The 19,013-nt window shown below is 29.7% G+C and overlaps 1 protein-coding gene across 1 annotated transcript in view; it reads left to right on the top strand.

Moving 5' to 3' along the window:
- The window catches only part of LOC100168810 (protein Wnt-2), a 74,059-nt gene that overhangs the window by 14,378 nt on the left and 40,668 nt on the right, over positions 1 to 19,013 (top strand). The window contains exon 2 of the mRNA XM_001948506.4: positions 15,563 to 15,783. Within this exon, the coding sequence (XP_001948541.2) occupies positions 15,563 to 15,783 (221 nt within the window). The remainder of the gene's footprint in view (positions 1 to 15,562; positions 15,784 to 19,013) is intronic.

Here is a 19,013-nt window from a genome sequence, read left to right as displayed (position 1 = left end):
TGTTCACCACCATATGGCAAAATACACTGTACTTCCAAGTATAGTCAGCTATTGTAGTAGCACACCCACTACATATAGGATTTAGTTTTCGGAGGGGGTTGTGCTAATAATAATTTTCCCGAACTTACATACTACTGCTGATACTATAGAAGTGAGAGGAATTGTGTAGGGATATATTTTCAAGAAGGCAGACATTTCGGAGAGGTGTGACTCCTTAACTACCCCCCTGTGTGTGCTACTGGTCTATGGCCTATGTTCAGTTTATGTCTTACCTGACTACACTTACTCGATTTGTTTTAATTTGATTGTAAATTTCTAATATTCTTTTTACCCTCGTTGGGAATTATAATGTATTATTTTTTCACTAGAAATTATATCTCTTAACATCTATGTCGTTTTCTTACAATTCCACCGAAGACCCCCGAATCAATAGCAGATATTATAACAATTATGAAGGTGTATCTAATTTTCAGTGTAGGTACACATATTTTTATAATATTAAGTTTTCTCGGCTAATTTTCTTATTTACTTTTATGATTTTGGTCATTTAACATTTTACGATAATATAGGGATCATTTATTCGTTTATACGATTATATCATGTAATATATGAACCAATGTAGGTATGAAATATGGTAATATAATATATTAATGACATTGCATTATATAATTTTTAAGCAATTAAGTCATAAAGATTTATCGTAGATAAAATTTTAAATTAGTATAATTTTTAGTTTAATTATTATTGTTATTATTATTCGGTTTAATGATAAAAAATTATAATGAATAACAGATACGATAAAAATATTATATTCACCGTGACAATAATTGAAACAAACCATAGAATTTTCTGATTTTTGACACCCTAAAGTACCAACGGAATCAAATTTGCACTTCAAACTCTCATCGACGTTGAAGATTGGAACAAATATTCTATTTTCCAAAAGATGATGACAGACAGAAATTTTTTTTTAATGCATCATTATAAAACTAATACATTTCTCTCTATATGATCAGATTCTAAGATAATACCTATAGGTATAGGAACGTTTAATATAGCCGAAAATATTACGGTTTTCATATTTTATGTTTGATTCTAGTATTTATAATATTATTATTGTTATTAAATTGGGTAAAGATTAACAATCTTTACATAATTATTTGCGTTAAACTTTTAATATGATTTATTACGCTTGTTTTCAAAAGTTTGCATATCGTATGTGTTTCATATCTTGGTCGCATTAAATTCACATTGCGCATAGACAATAATAATTAAAACTACTTTTTATTGCACATCATAATATTATATCTATAATACATATAGGCCATATAGCGTATATCATCTGCAAACTGTTATATATAAGGACTTAAAACTTTTACTCTTAAGTATGTTTCACGGCATAAACGTGAGATGGGATTATTGAATTATTTATATAGTAAAGTTATAGGTTAGAAATTAATAATTATATAATTATACCATATTTAATATGTTAATGACTAATGATGCTTTCTCATTTCCGACGAATAATCAATAACATTATTATTCAACTAAATGTCTTAACTATTGTAGGTGGTAATATCCGATGATGATACATTCTATTGATTTATATAAACAAGAGCACATACGTTTATATAATATCCTATAAGTTATAATTGATAGTTAAAATACATAAATGTATATAGTTTATACAAAGAGTAGTATATAAAAAATAAGTTTGGAATAATTTTAAAGAAAACAATTCGAATCGTGTGGTGGATTGGCTGAGAATGTCAAAATTATGCTGCATCCTATCGTCCATATTTATTTACCTTTTTCTCAACGTAAAGAAAATAAACATTATTTTCTACTAACCTTTAATTGATTTTGCTTTTGCGCCCATAGCCTATATTACCACACGCCAGTCAGTCTACAGCTAGTCTATCTTTAAATGTTGGTTATAGTCAAATAGATTAAACGGATTAAACTACCTAATATTGATCATTATCGTTCAGATAGAACCTAAGAACTTACAAACAAAAAGTTTATTATGTAATATAATAATATTATTTGTTAAAGTAAAAAATATGTATAATCATTGAGCATGCCTATAACATAATATTAATTATTATAGGTGTATAGTAATATCACGTGCGATTAAGAATAGGTATAATAAACGCCTAGGATAGTGTCTTGGTGTTAGTGCCATGGTCACCATGGTGATTAATGAATTATTTTATTTTTAATTTTAACCTAATTGTCATTTATTAAACAAATATTTGAAGAAAAATTCTAAAATAGAATTGTATTATTAGGTAAAATAAAAAAATAGAATTTAAAAATGTTATATGCATGCATTTATATTACGATTGTTGATAATCAGTCCAGTAAGGCTGTGGTATGGGTAAGTTTAAACTTTTGTGGGTATTGTTTTTATTTTAAGCGATACTTATATAGTATTATATATAATATATTCATATATATATGTATGAATATGTATGTATGTATGTATGTATATATATATGTCATGAACTAACTCAACGTCGTCACTTCCTGCAACTATCGATGATATTTCAAACAGGGTCTTATAGACAATTTATATCTATTGTTTCACAACTGTTCGACAATTCATTGTAAATTATACTCAATCGTACTGATGATGAATCAATCGTGTGAATTTCATAAATTAGAAGCGTTTCGTAGACTATAGTATAAATATTAACTGGAATATTGAAGCTCGGATATCAATTGAATGTATGGCAACATTGTTTTGCAATTTCGCACTAAAATGATTCGCTTAGATAGATAAAATGTATGGGTATTAAGTACCTAATGTCCTGAACCTATAGATTTTTTTCAATTTACCAACATGTCGAATTCAGCTTATGCAAGGCCGTTCTGCCTGTTCAGCAGAACCGTACATTTCATTCATGATTTAAAAAAAAATATATATATTCTATAAAAAATAAGAATCAACCTGTTTTTTCATACATTTTTAAATTAATTACCTAATTGGAGAATAATCAAACTACCAATTGAACATAGGTGAATCGCTAATGAATTATGGAGATTCAATGGAATCCTTATTATGAATAAAATTATGGAAATTTGAATGAAATTTTTATTTATATAGTATAGTGGAATTAGAGGAATTCAGAATCAATTAACTGCAGACACGGTATAATAATAATAGTTATAATAATAATAATAATAATAATAATAATAATAATAATAATAATAATACCTATATTGGATTTTTATTTTTTGTTAATAATATACAACTTAATATTGAATATATCTATTATATTTTGCACGCACATAATATTGAACCGAAAAATAAACAATGTATAATAAATTGCTGTATTTTAAAACCTTTTTTCCCTTGTTGTTAAATTAAAAGTACTTAAAAACTTTAAACAATAAAAAAATTTACGTTATAAAAAAAGTTGTTTGGTAATGAAATACCAAATATCAATGCAATAACTCAAATTTAATTGTTAAAAAATTCAACACACCAAACAAAGTCTATGGTATTTGATGCCATTGTCTCTCGTGCATGCCGTATATACAGGAATTCCGTTATGAGTTCCATACATTTTTTGTTAATGAAGCGCATCAATCTTTGAAGGAAGGTCAATGAATATTTTTTTATTTTCATTGGTACTCCGGAGAATGGTAAACATTTTTAGTAGAGTTTCACCCAAATCCGATCAGTATAACATTATTAGCCAGTCCAAACGACGTAATCAATAATAATTTTACAAAAACACAGTTTAGGGTTTATGTTTGTATGTGTGTGGTGGTGAGAGGAGGCTGATCGAATATAGGGGAAAGAACCACGGGAAACTAAACTGACTTATTTATCTATAAAAATTAATTGTATCAAGTTTTTTTGAAAACCATATTTATATTATTAATTCTAAAGTAATTGAGTTGTGTATAATTTTATATCAAAGATTTTATTTCAAAAGTCATAATAAATGAAAAATACTATATAAGTATATAGTGAATGACTAAAAAAAGTGGTAAACTTTATGGTACAATATAATATGGGCACACCGAAGTATAAAACATAAGACGTACACTTCATCTACAAAAAATCACCAAACCGACTTTAACTTTTGGCTTTTGACTGTTAATATTAGCCATTAGGTACTCATTATAGATAATGGTTTTTGAAGGATTATTACTATTTTACGTTTAAAAAAAACCTGCAGATTTACAATCCAAAGCGTATGACATAAATTCAACTTATTTCAAGATATTATATTGTGTATCAACAAAAGGTGCGTTATTTTTTATTACATTCATGATATTTGTTGAAATTTTTTTGAGGAAATTTTCCCCGAGAACTTTGATAAAGTTGAAATATAAACTGCGTCTTAGAAAATACTTTCAGTCGCACTGCACATTTATCTCGACTCGCCAGTGTTTCAGTATTTCAGTGTTATAGATTTGAAGTGTATATTTTAAAATGAACATTTAATAACTCCAACAAAAAAATTGGTAAATCGTGTTACGAAGGTTACTTAGCTTACATATCGTAAGTAGTTATACATTCTGGAAAAATATTTTGTCTTTTAAACGGTGGCTATTTTTTATTTTATTTTCCCGGGCTGTTGATTGATAGATGATACCTATAACCTATGTGTGCACAACCGCTAGTGTTTTTCGTTTAATTTTTATCGTTGGAATTTATTAGTTTATTATACCAAAATGTCTTGTTCGTTTATTAGTAGGTATGCAAACGTACAATATAATATATTTTTAATACAAAATACTGTACCTACTGCAGTATCGGATATTGTGAATAACGCCATGATTATTTCAATGATAAAAAGATTCCTATACCTATACCTTCCCTGCAGTACCCACCCACCTACCTATATGTATATTGTAATAATATCGATACTTGATCGGTACACTGCACATACGACGTACACACCATAGCGCATATTATTATTTCGAACATTATAGTGTTATATGTACAAAACATTTACGGTACAGTGCCGATATTATGCATAATAATATAATATAATATCATGTGTATAAACGTATGTAAATGCGGTTATCGACGAGTCGCCGCCGGGACGTTTTCAACGATATCAAAATGTCGTAAACTTAGATTGTAATAGTATAGGTAATATGGTTATAGTATACCGTACAATGATGACGTATATCATTATATATTATTATATCATTTCGATACGTATTTCTCATGCGGCGTGTCATTCTCGGCTCTGAAAACGTCATCGAAACAATAGCAGTGTGGTATGCAAATACGTGTGGTGTAGGCGTGCTAAATAATAATTATTATTATAACAATATATGGTACACAATTTTTTAGGGGTTCGAAACAACTGTTTTTTGTTAGTAAAATTTGACAATTTACATAGTTCCCTATAATATAGGTATACCTATTATAATAATATTCTTAAATACATTTTTAAATGAATTTTCACGTGGACCGGTGTGCGAAAAAAAACGGTATTCTATTTTTGAGAATTATAGTGTTGGCCATCGAATGAACCACGCTGTATCATGTGTGTACTAACTATAACTCTACTAACATACATAACATATGCATAATATAATAATATAATATGCGGGTACCTTTGCTATGAGCAGGGCTGTGGGAGTTTGAAAACTAAAATCTCCGCGGTTTGATAATGTGAACGTATCTATGGTGTACAATACATATTACATTATACATATATATATATACGCCACACACGTATATGGCTGAAAGTTGTACAGAATTAATTAACAAAATAGAATTCCTCGTCCGAGTTCTCGTCACACAGTCACACTGCAGACACACACAAACACACATTATACCATCGAACTATCGTGTGCCGGAGTGGGTCTGCCTACCTTTTACAGCGATACGAAACACAATAATAATAACATTATAAATTTATTACCGCGGTAATCGCGTTTGCGAGCTCGCATAAACCGTCTTCCGTTCGTTCGTCGCGGATGTAATCATATTTGCGTTTTTACTTTATTTCATACCCCGCTCAAACTATGCGAGACATACGGTATAAAATATGGTGACAAACGGTACAATATTATATAGGTGTAGTAAAATCGAGTAACGAAATTTTAAATTTTAATATGTCGTGTAACCTACGCGTAAGTGCAGCGAGCGATCGCAATACACTACGACAGGCATCTTCCCGTGAGTCGTTTTTAGGCGTTATTTTCTTCGACGACGTCATACAAATATCGCAAAAATAATTTCGTCAAATGTTTTTTCGGCCGATCAGAGGACTTTCCGCCGGCGTATAACCGATATTTTAATAATATAATACCCATGGTGGCCGCTGACTATCCCCCGTTATTTATGGCTCGAATCATCCGGGAGGCGCGAGAGATTAAGCGGAACTCGACTGACTTCTGATTAATCGGGAAACACGTTAGACGCAGTTCGGAAAACGTCCGATGATTTATTAACGACTAAGCTATACCGCTTAAGTATAATGTAATACGTATATTGTTTACCAATTTATCCGATGAATTTTGTCAGTCCGATTTATATATAAATTATATAGTGCCATCATTCAAAAATTACATGGGTTGTGTAGTAGCCAGTATAGGTATATCTATTATATCAATAGGTAATAATATTACACCGAGTGCAATATGTGCCCTAAAACGTCTGTGCTGTCGTAAATCAATAATATTGTGTTATCTACAGTTCAAAAGCATCAAAGGATTCGCGTGCATATCAGCATGCGAGTTATTGATAAACAACATAATTTTAAAACTACCATTTCAACCCCCCGAACGATGAACAACAGCTATATAATATTGTATAATTTAGTAGTTATTCTAATTTCTAGCTACGAACGTGACAAATATAGGTAGACGTACCGTATTATTTGCGTGGTGGGTGAGCTTAACACGAATCAGTGGGTATAATATTGGGAAATATTCTGCGAGTCTACAATATTAATTGTATTGTCTCTCTGTATTTATTCAAGCAATATCCCATTTCGATTTGACACGTTCGCTGCACTTGTCGGCTATTATTGCAGACAAACTGATTTTTCACGGTGCGTCTGTCGGATATAGACGACATAAGGTCTATTGAATTAAATTAGCTGTGAAATGGTGACGCACTACGGTTAATGTTTTGATTTGTACACACGTCTCTACATAAAATTCTTGTTATTTCAGTCCATCCTTTTTTTAAATAACTATTTTTGTAATTTTTACTTTTGAAATATCAATAATATTCTAATAAATTGGTTGTGCTCCTGGCAAAATATTACACCCTTTGACCATGTCAAAATTAATTTTTTGACGCTGCGAATAAGTCATAAGATGGCACTATATTATATTATTTTAATGTTGACAATAAATAATCAATAATGATTTATGATATAGATTATATAATATATACCTAACCTAACCATGATTATATTATTATACCCATTTAGCATAATATAGTCTAATTAGTAATTTCTAATATTAAATGTATGTGTATCAACTAAAATTTTAGAAAAATAATCTTTTTGAAGACCAAGACTCAATGAAGCAACGTAGGTAATTATACTTGAACATTTTTTTACAAATTATTTATGTTGAAATCACTACAATTATCAAAACACCTATCTTCCAAACCCATTATCATGGACGTTGATACACAAAGTTAAATAACTTCAGTTGCTCGACGCTGTGTAGTGGCTGAAATCAATCACGCAACGTGATTGAAAGTAAGCAACGGCCGCTGCTACTATAAACCCGGATGGGTGAGCACCCGGGTTCATATAGTGGCAAAAACCTTGCCACACATACACGTGTTGCCTACCAACTATACCAACCGTAACCCCTACAATATTTAATGACCATAGTGTTGCCAGGCTCTAGACCAATAATAAAAAAAAAAACTTAAAAACGCCGCGTTCAGATTTTGATACCAATACTTTAAGACTTTCATAAGAATTATTCGCTAAATAATTTGCAGTAGAAAAGCGGGATTTTCATTTGAAAACTATAAGTTTAAATCTCCACAGGACACTCTTTAAGTACCTGGTACAAAAAATCTCAAGAATAACAAAACATAATATGGTCTTTGAGTATATTTAAAAATTCCAAAAATCAGATTCTAACAACTGAGAAGAAAAAAAAGTGAGCACACTTGCAGACGAATCAACCTGTACAACATGTGCATGCGGTTGTATGATGTGATATTTTGCAATGCATTTCTCGCGTGGTAACATCATTATAACATTTCGCGACCGTCTGAATGCAATGCATGCGGAATAGTTTTCAATCTACAGGAATTCGATCACGTTGCCGACGAAGAATCGACGTAAAAACCGACGTACGCATACCTACGCCTGTATAATATCGCCCGGCGACATCGTTCGGACACAATAATTAATAATAATAATAATAATAATAGTAATAATATATTATAACATACTGTCGAGCGTTTGTTTTGTGTTTTTTATTTTACGGAGAGAACCGCCGGTGGCACTATTCCGGCAGTGTTTGTGTAATATATTATTATGTGATGTTATTGTAAAAAGGTGCGCGCCGCTGTCTCTCTGCGACGTCAATTAGCGACGGACGTCCTCGTCGTGTCCGCACGCCCACCGGTGGTCACGAACGATTCCCACAAAACTGTATGGCGCTCGAGGTTTTTCATTCGTAATTTTTTTCCTCTCGTTTTTATCACCGCACGACAACTCGCGGACGACACAATTTGATCGTTGCCCGTGTATATACAATATAATAATAATAATAATGTATAGTAATTGCCAGACGTCGTAATATTATTATTACATATAATATGCCGTACATATTATTATATACGTCGTCGCCCGGTATTATTCGTATATTATACGTCATATATACGTATGTGTATATAGGTACCTACTCTAGAGAGCACACTGCTGCACACACACTGCAGCCCCTTCCTCCTCCTCGGAAATATAATTTAACTGGATAAAATGATATAATAGTAATACGCTTTTAAGACCGACCGTTTTCATTTCAGATTCGCTCGGCGATAAAAACAAATAAATAAAATATGTGAACGCCATGTGAACGCGGCGACTATAATAATAATAATTATATTATTGTACATCACGACGAGAGTAGCTGGTACAACTTTGCCGCCACCGCCGTATCTCGACGAATCTCGGTATACCTATATAGATTATATTACGCGAGCGGACAACGATCGAAATTACGTCTGTGTGGAGAATTAGGCCGATGCGATGAACACACGGAAATATTATAATATTGGGCAGATGCCTCCTATATATATTATGCTTATAATCAGTGGCGATTAATATATATAGGGTCCAAATGTTGCTCAGGAAACACCTTAAATATTGGTGGGTGTGTATCGATAGAAGACAAATTGTAGGACATTTTAATCGTTTTATAGGTCGGTAGGTATAACAATATTATATGAGGGATAGGCAACCTAAAATTATTTGAGCAACACCTATCTTTTTTTATGATGCACGCAGTTATAATTATTGTTATACTTGTTTTTATCTATTATTTTGTTATACAAATACAAGCTGGATAAGTCGACTACATTATAGCTGACTGTCGAGTCCCCAATTTTATACCTAGTCGAATTGAGTTCGGATACATATAGTAGTATTCTTCTTTCATGTTATTTATTATCGTTTGTTTTTCGAAAGATTTTTCCACTGACTCGTATAATATATTTATTGTATACAAGGTTGTCGTTTTCAATTAGGTCGGGCCTAAGTGTATAACTATAAAATATAACTATCGTTATGTCGAGCTGAGGTCAAGATCGAGTGTGCGCGTAACACCAAAGTGTAGGTACAATATGTACCATACATACCGGGTATATATAAGTGTATAACATGGCGGGATAAAAAAGGAATTGCCAAAGAACGCTGTAAAAAATATGAAACAGACAGGTTGTTATGATTTGGGAATATCTCATGCATGCATATTGCAGACAATACTGAAGAAGCAAATTGCGCTGATTCGATATCATTTATAATATTTAGTTTTTCCGATTTAGTTTTAATTCTATAAAATTCAACTTATACTCCATTTTATTTACATTATTTTGACCTACACGATTTTTTGCACTTTGATAATCATTATAAAATATATTTGGTTTTGACAAAATAGAATATTATTATATATCATGACTGCAAGCTGAACTTTTTTTTATTCCTAAAAAGATTTATAAAAAATGGTTTGTGGTTAAGAAAACTATTTTATAATATAGGTGCATTTATTTATTAAAACAATACACGATGCATAATACGATAAATTTAAACTGATTTTTAACCTATACATTTCGCATTGTTGCAATGCAAACCGGTTGAAGAGAATATTTTTTAGTCTTTTAATAACATATAAATCTTTAAATTTTTCTGTTTGAAAACAATAGAACCAAACGCATGCGGATTTAAGATGAGTTTGAATATTGCTTTTCAAACATCGTTTGTTCAATCATAAAGTGATTTGCAGGTTTTCCAAAAACAAAATCCCACAGTAAACGACCCACCATAATACGAAAATTACGTACCTAAATGTAGGTTTAATGTTTTTGTTCTAATCACTAATCATATTGAATTATAATTAAATTATATTAATAACGGAGTTAACAAGAATTGATAACGTTAAACTTTTAAGTGTATAATAGTAACAAATTTGTAACATATAATAATATTAATATGCCACCCAACTAAATTGTTGACATAAAATTCTAGATTATAATATAATATTAATTGTATTCAAAATTAAATATTTTACCTTATATGCATTAATTAATTTTATAACTTTGTTTAATATGACTAATAATCATTGATAATTTCTTTGTAAAGATCATGGAATTTGACAGAACTTTGGGGTCCACTTACAAGTTACAACGATCGCATTTTTAGCCAAAAAACTTATTTCAATTGAAGTACGAACGTGTGTTAAGAGGAATTTGAATTTTACGCAATACTCACTTGCGTCCTTTATGTCACTACAATAAATAAAGTCGAGACTACAAGTCAACAATTATTTATTTCGCACTGATTGGATCTTCATAATATTACACTTCTACACAATAATATGATCCAGTATTTAATTATACACTTTGAATTGACTAATTTATTAGGTACTAAATTTGCTAAAATACAGTGTTTTTCATTCTGAATTCATTAGGATATATAGCTTAAACTTTAAAGAGAGCTTATTTATATTTATTTTATATTGGCAGTCGCGGTCGTATGGGTACCTAGGTACATTGATACAATTTTGTGCTCTATTATTTTACATAAAATATCATTAAATTAGTTACTATTTAAATAGGTAGTATTAAACTAATTAAAAGTGATTTAAAAATGCGTTGTATTTTCCAATCAAATTATGTATAATAATGTAATGTTTTTTTTCATTAGCTTCTAGTACTGTACTTTTTGATATGTAATGGTTGCATAATATTATTATCAGCTAAGTATGTCGTAAACATTAAAACAATGTTTATTACATTTTATATTCTAATAATTATTATTAGAATATAGAATATTAACAGTGTATATTAATAATAATATGACCATAATTTTATAGTTGTAGGGTTGAGTTGCGGTCAACATCACGCTCGTAATAATATTATAGTGGGTAATGATAATAATTATAGTATAATATTTTTACCTGACAATGATAATATTATAATTTAATAAGCGAACGCCGTGCGGTATACGTACTGCTATTATACCTATGTAACGAGAAGTCGAGAAATATTACGGTTGGTTAATATTATTTTTTAATACGTGCGAACAAGTAAAAGTTATTTATTCGTCGCACGAAGAGGACTCTAGATAGATGATAATAATTTTAATTATACGGTACCGATGACTTTTAATAAAAAAAAAAAAATATACATATTATTATATATTATACACGAGTACCTACCTACCTATATAAACGCGCCTATATCGGTCGTACGGATTAATATTACATAGCACTATAATATGCAGCTATATTATTATGTTCAAACAGAAACAGATCTTCATCAATTCCGATGAGGTGTTTTCGGTAGACGTATATTATATGTACCTATTGATACTCTGGACACCTTTTACCCAGATTGTCGATGAACTGATAATAACCGGTTCGAGAAAAAAAGTCTTGTAGTTGTTTTTGTTATATTATTTTATTATTTCTCTGTCTGTTTAGTGTAGTTGTACACCTACATTATAAACACGACATATTCGAATCGTTTATTACGACGGCCCTACTAATACAAATCTATGTAAATAATATTATACGTTTTGTAAAATTCAACGATATCGTTAATTTTAGAGAGTACAAGAATTTTCCTGCTTAGATTTTGAATGTTTAAAAGTGCTTTTTTTTATTATACATGATATACATGATATAACCGTTAAACATTGTTAAACGTACGCAGTTCCCCAAGTTAAAAATAATTTCAAACCTTATTGAATTAAATTAAAATAGGAACATCATTTGTGTACCGGTGCAAAATAACGAGTAGGTAATGACTCGTCTCTCATTTTAGACGATTTGGATGAATAATACGCGTGTATAAGAACTAAGATTTAATTAAATGTTTTAAAAATAAATTGATTGAAATTTAAGACTTTAATTAAAAAAGTTTGCGTTGGATGCTATTCAGCTAATTAATTTCACTCCTAAACTATTACGAGTATATAGTTTTTACATCGTATATGTACTTAAGATTATCAAAAACAAAATAAACAACCAATGTTAAAATTAATATATTAAAATTATTATTTTTATGAATACAATATAACATACAGACGTAAACGCACAATATATTATGTCATATTATAACGATGTTGGTATTATAATATGCAACTATGTATAATATCTTCTGTATATTTAAATGTGTCTAACCAACTAATGATTCGCTAAACCACATAATTATACATGAACAGTTTTTATTACAATTTATGTTTTTATAAGCTTTAAATCAAATATCTACTAAAATAATTTTTATATTTTACCCGCTTAACAGTCAACACACCATGGAATCATTTAATTTGTCCGTTACAATATGTTACTTATATTATATAAGTAATATTTAATTGTTGTTTAACAATTAATTACAAGTTTATGAAAAATTGGTCTTCCTCTAGTCTTATCCAACCCTTAAAATGTATTTCCGCCAACAGCTATCTATACTTCATACTTATTTGATATCCTATCAAAAGATTGTTCCATTTTTTTAGTTTATGTCACAAGGCTTTTAAGAGGCATTTTTTTAATCGACGGCCTTACAACAGTCCACATAATGTTGTAACAATACATTTTTATTTTTGTTCTCGACGCAGTTTTATAAATCTAAACATACAATAGGAATTCGATTTACTTTATCATTTTATTGTTTAGAAGTAAAAAAAATAAAAAAATATCTATTAATCATCGAACTGTTGTGTTTATATACTATAATATAGTTTGTATATAGTATTGTGTAAAAACAATATAGATCCGGTTTTCGAATTTTGCTGTGCATTTTGTACATGTAAAAGCTGAATTTTTGATTTTTTACAAAACGAAAAATGAAGACTAAAATTATTAATTAGTAAAGTGGAAAATATTTATTTTTCTCGAAACACGTACATAGGTCGATAAATTAATTAGGTCAAAATGGTGTGATGAATCTTCTAGCTAGACATTTTGTATGGCAATTAAACTGCGTTAGTTACAATGTCTTGAATGGATTATCCACTTGGGATTTTTAAACTAATGCACCATAATATATGTATAGTGTTGCCTTCCATTAACTTGGATACAAATTGACCATAAAGTGACAGGGGTAGGTTGTAGAGGTAAAATTATTATTCACAAAAATGAGTGTCCTTGTATAAAACAGTTTTAGGTACGATTATGGTTAAAGTTTTCAATTGTTTCCTCAATAATTTATTATGCAAAGCGAAAAGGTAAAATTTTTTCAAATTTCACAGTGCTTCTTCCAACATATTTTACACAAAAACGAGTCAGTCTAGGTCAACTTTACAGGTGTTTTATTCTTAAATCGTATGATGAATTGTATGCTCTAAATGTGATTAGTGGCGTAGCCATAAGGGTTTTTGGGTGTTTCATTATTATGCTCGTGATATATTGTGCATAGGATAAAATATATGAAATTGATCGAAGAGTACTTTGGACCAACAGATCACCTAAAATGTTTGTCTTAATGTTTTGCTTTGATTCATGTATAAAGGCCACCACAATATTTGTACTTGTACATAAGTAACTAAGACAAGAAAATTATTTAATACTTCAATGTGAAATTCAGTTATATAAATATATTTATATATATAATATTATAATAGTCTTTATTTATTTAGCAGTATTGGTGTTTACAAAAATTACTTTTTTTTATTTTTACACTGCTTCGTCCATCACTATTCACTAAGGATAAAAATTATTGTTTTTAAAGACTTGAGTCTCTAGAAAAAAAAGTTAATATAATAATAATAAGAAAAATATAATAGTAATTATAAAAAATAATAAGTAATAAATAAATAAAATTGATAGTAGTAATATCAATTAATTACATATAATATTTACATGCATTTTGATCCAATTTATATATTAATAAATAAATTAACATTTAAATGTAAAGACTTATAGTCTTTCAACAGATTATCATGTAAATATTTTTATGATATTGAAATATAATCGGACATTCGGGCCTAACAGTTTATAATACCTATTATAGGTACCTATTGGGATTTGGGATGTTTTGTTGAACTGTACTAGGTTAGTTGCTATAGTGGTTAATACTTAATACAAAGTTGGTAATCGAGAATTTAAGTACTATTGAGTCTAAACTCTAAGGTATACTAATAATACAACCAAGCTCCATCGTGAAATAAAGACGAAAGACAAAAGTGACGGCTCTAGTATAATTCATAGTTATATATTTATGTTTTATGCTAGTTATACTATATAAATATAAGGTTTTTAATTAAATTAAACCTTTTAATTTAATGCTTTATTACCTACTGTTTTTTATGTCACCATTTATAGTCTGGTTATAATATAGGCCTATAATAGTAGACTAAGAATTAAAACTTTTCTTTCAAATTATAATGTAATGATACAATAATAATAACGTTTATCATTAATCATATAGTAAATACATTTTTATAATCAAGGTTTGACAACAATTATTTATATTTTGATAATGTTCGATAATTGTTTTGATTGTAATGAATTGTAATACTCGAAGGGAAATTTTGTTTAATTATTGTCATAAACTTATAAATAATTTATAACATTATCCTAAGTACCTAGGACATTTATAATAATAGATCATATTTTCAGTATATAAATATATACCTACATGAGTATAGATGCAAAAATTTTCATTTTCAATGTAAGATTAGAATTCTTGACAATTTACTTTTGCCGCTCGGTCTTTGTTGTTGCTATATTTCCTAATCTTACAGCGAAAAACGTTAACACAAAATACCTGACGACTTTCCAATAGAGTAATATTCAGATATTCTATAAAATATACGAAAATCGTTATTGTTTGGATAAGTACATAAAGAATCGTGTAGTTATTGAATGTTTATGGTTGCAGGGCATTGGCAAGCGCTTTTGGAGCCCAAGTGATTTGCAACAAGATAGTCGGACTGACGGCGGGTCAACGGAGGATTTGTGCCGCTGCGCCTGACGCGATGGCCGCCGTCGGTCACGGCATACGGATGGCCAAACAAGAATGCCAACAACAGTTTAGTACACATCGGTGGAACTGTACGGGACCGTCGAAAGGCAACCCGTTCGGACACTTACAAATTACCGGTAAGCTATACATATAATCTATGTCATGAGTGTGTGTGTGTGTGTGTGTGTGTGTGTGTGTGTGTGTGTGTGTATAATATGTAAGGTGTGTCAATTTGCACCAAAATTGACCCAACATATTACAACATAGGGGTGGGCTCAAGGGGGAATGGGATTCAACCCCCTCCCCATGGACACTTGAAAAATATGTATACATTTACATATAATTATAATTATTGTATTTCTCAATTTTAGATCAAGCAATTTGCTATTTTTTTGTTTAACCTCCTCTAATTTCTAAATTCTAAATTCTTGAACACGCCTCTGATACAACATGTGAAATCTACACCAAAATTCAAATCGATTATTCTTTTTGATAGTACTTACCTACGTATACGTTTTAATAGTAGAGTCAGTGGCGGTTATAAGGGGGGAGGCGAAAGGTGGACCGCCCCCCCCCCTTGGGCTTTATTTATTTAGATTGAAGACATGGTTGAGATCAACAACTGGTGAAGACCGATTAAGTGGGCTAGCACTGCTTTATATCTACAGAGACATTAATGTTAATATAGATAATATTATTACACGCTTTGCTAAGCAAAAAAAAAGGCAAATGCTTTTATTATAATTATATTTTATACCCAAGTCAATACATTTATATCTTTATTGTTTAAACATTAAGTTAAAGTGTGTTAATAACTTAATATTATTAATATATAAATATTATACATTTTTATTTTATACCTATAATATCTTGTGTATATTTTATATTATATGTATATACTTTATATTGTATATAGTCATATATATAAATGCTATGGGGTGGGGGAGGGTTGGTTTTATTTTTTCCTCCCCCCTTGAACAGCATGTATAACCGCCACTGAATAGAATATTAGAGTCTAATACAAGACTAGGTATATGATATTGAGATATGAGAAGCTAATAAACACAGATTATTTTATTTTAGTTTCTTACCCGGTTTCTGAGCGGTTATTTCAATAACATATTCAGACCGTTCTACGTGGTATGGCAATATTGATTTTAAAGCTACCTAATGACAATAATAATAATAATAATAATAATTCTGTATTTAACAGAAATAAATTCCAATATTTACAAATAATACAATTTAATTATACAATTTATATAGTAACAATAAATGGATAGTAATAGAAGTAGTAATACCTACTAATAATAGGTAAATATGCTTGTAAGGACAAAAATAAAAGTAAAATATAATAATTATGAAATCATTCTTATAATATTATGTTACTAATATGTAAATTATGAAATAATATGTAACTAATTATCCTAAAAGCTGATAAAGGTTTATTAAAAAAAGTTTACTCGACTTTAACGAATCTAATCGAAAAAGTACATTTAAAACTTTATTAAATAGTAGGTATGTCATTATACATTTTCAGGTATGCATGCATTTATACATGACGTATCCTCCTTACATTATACAAATTACAGATCACAATAGTTGGACCGAGAGGTTTTTATGATATAAATGTAATTTTTTTTGGTGGATTGTAAAAAAACCAAATTTTGCCACATGTTATATTTAACATAATATGATTTTTTTCTGGTACATTTTGAATAAAAAGATTCGTAATTCGTCTTTATTTTGGATATTGTTAATATCATAAACCTACCAAAAAAGACATGTAATATTATATTAAATTAACTATTTTTGTACGTAAATTATGTGAATAACTACTACGTAATAAAAGTAATAACGCGATTACCACGAATAGGACATTAAACTTTGTAAAGATTGTCTAATGAGGCGACGGGTAGTTAGGAACTCAGAAAAATATTAATTTTTTTTTGTCATTCGAATCCGTCAAGTCAACGAGGATACCGACGAAAATATCAAATATATAGATACTTATATTTTGATACAAATGGCAAACTCTCATTTTATCTGACCACTATTATTCAGAATTTATTTACATGGATAATACGTATAAAATGATTCTTTTATCGTGAATAACCAGGCTATATCTTAAAAAACACTATAGGGGTTATAATAGTATAAGTTTCACCAGTGCGCGAATCAAACAACGAATATTTAGACATCACCCTCTTCGCAGCCGCGCACTTCCGGCCAGCATGTTATCGATTCGTTGCGACTTACAATACAGACCTGTTGTCACTGTATAATGTTCGTCAAATATATAATAATATGGCACAACAATTTCGTGTGTACCTATACCGTGATTATGCAGTGTTTATCAGCTATGTGGGTTATACTATAATATATACAAATATTACGTCTTGGTGCGTCGCGAAGGAGGGTTATCGATTATATATTATATTAATATACATATTATAATATTATACTATATGCGTAAGCAGTGGCCGTAAGAGAAAGTCGGCGTTTGTTTATATAGGCTAAAAGAGATTACCGCCGCTGTTACATCTTTGAAATGTAAATATTTTGACGTCCCGCTCGAACCCATCATATACCCCGTGTAGGTATATAGGTATTATATAATATATGAGTAGGTTGTAATGGTATATACCTACCTACAATATATACATTTCCTACACTATTGCTAGTTTGCACGAACAATCACTAAACATTTAACGAATCAATAGTGAGCTAATGGTCGTTTAAACATGATTTAGTGGCCTATGATTGGTCCATTAAGTTTTAACGAACCATTGAATTAATAAATTGTTCATGCAACCTTCCATACTGCATCTTTGTATGACTATACAACATGATGTGTATATTGATGTATGAGTGTACACAGTGCCGCATTTAGACATTTTGCGCCCCCTAAGCTCCGGTGAAAAAAATTGCTTCCCCTAAGGGGCCTACCCACGGAAAATATGGGAGCTAGATCCTCATTAACCTTTTAGATTTTGAGCACAGAAAAGAATATTTGTTTTACAATGTGTACTTTTTTTAAAAATATTGTTTAGTAATTACTTGATTCTCTCTCCGCAAAGATACATTTGAATTTATGTCACCTAAACCTTGCTTATAATTCATCATATAAATTGTTTTTTTTCAACATATTTAAGAAGGTTGTAGGTATTTCATGAATAAATAAAATAAAATTATATAAAACTATGCAAATTAATATTAATTAAAAAAATGCCAAACAGCATAATACTAATAACTTTATACATAATACTGTTATTAAAATAATTAAATTATACATTTTATATTCACAAGTAAACATATTTCTGGCTACAACATTTTGGCGCCCTAAAATACTGGCGCCCGGGGCAGT

This window comes from Acyrthosiphon pisum, chromosome A1 (genome assembly GCF_005508785.2).
Source record: "Acyrthosiphon pisum isolate AL4f chromosome A1, pea_aphid_22Mar2018_4r6ur, whole genome shotgun sequence".
Taxonomy (NCBI): Eukaryota; Metazoa; Arthropoda; class Insecta; order Hemiptera; family Aphididae; genus Acyrthosiphon; species Acyrthosiphon pisum.
This window is presented reverse-complemented; position numbering and strand designations above follow the sequence as displayed.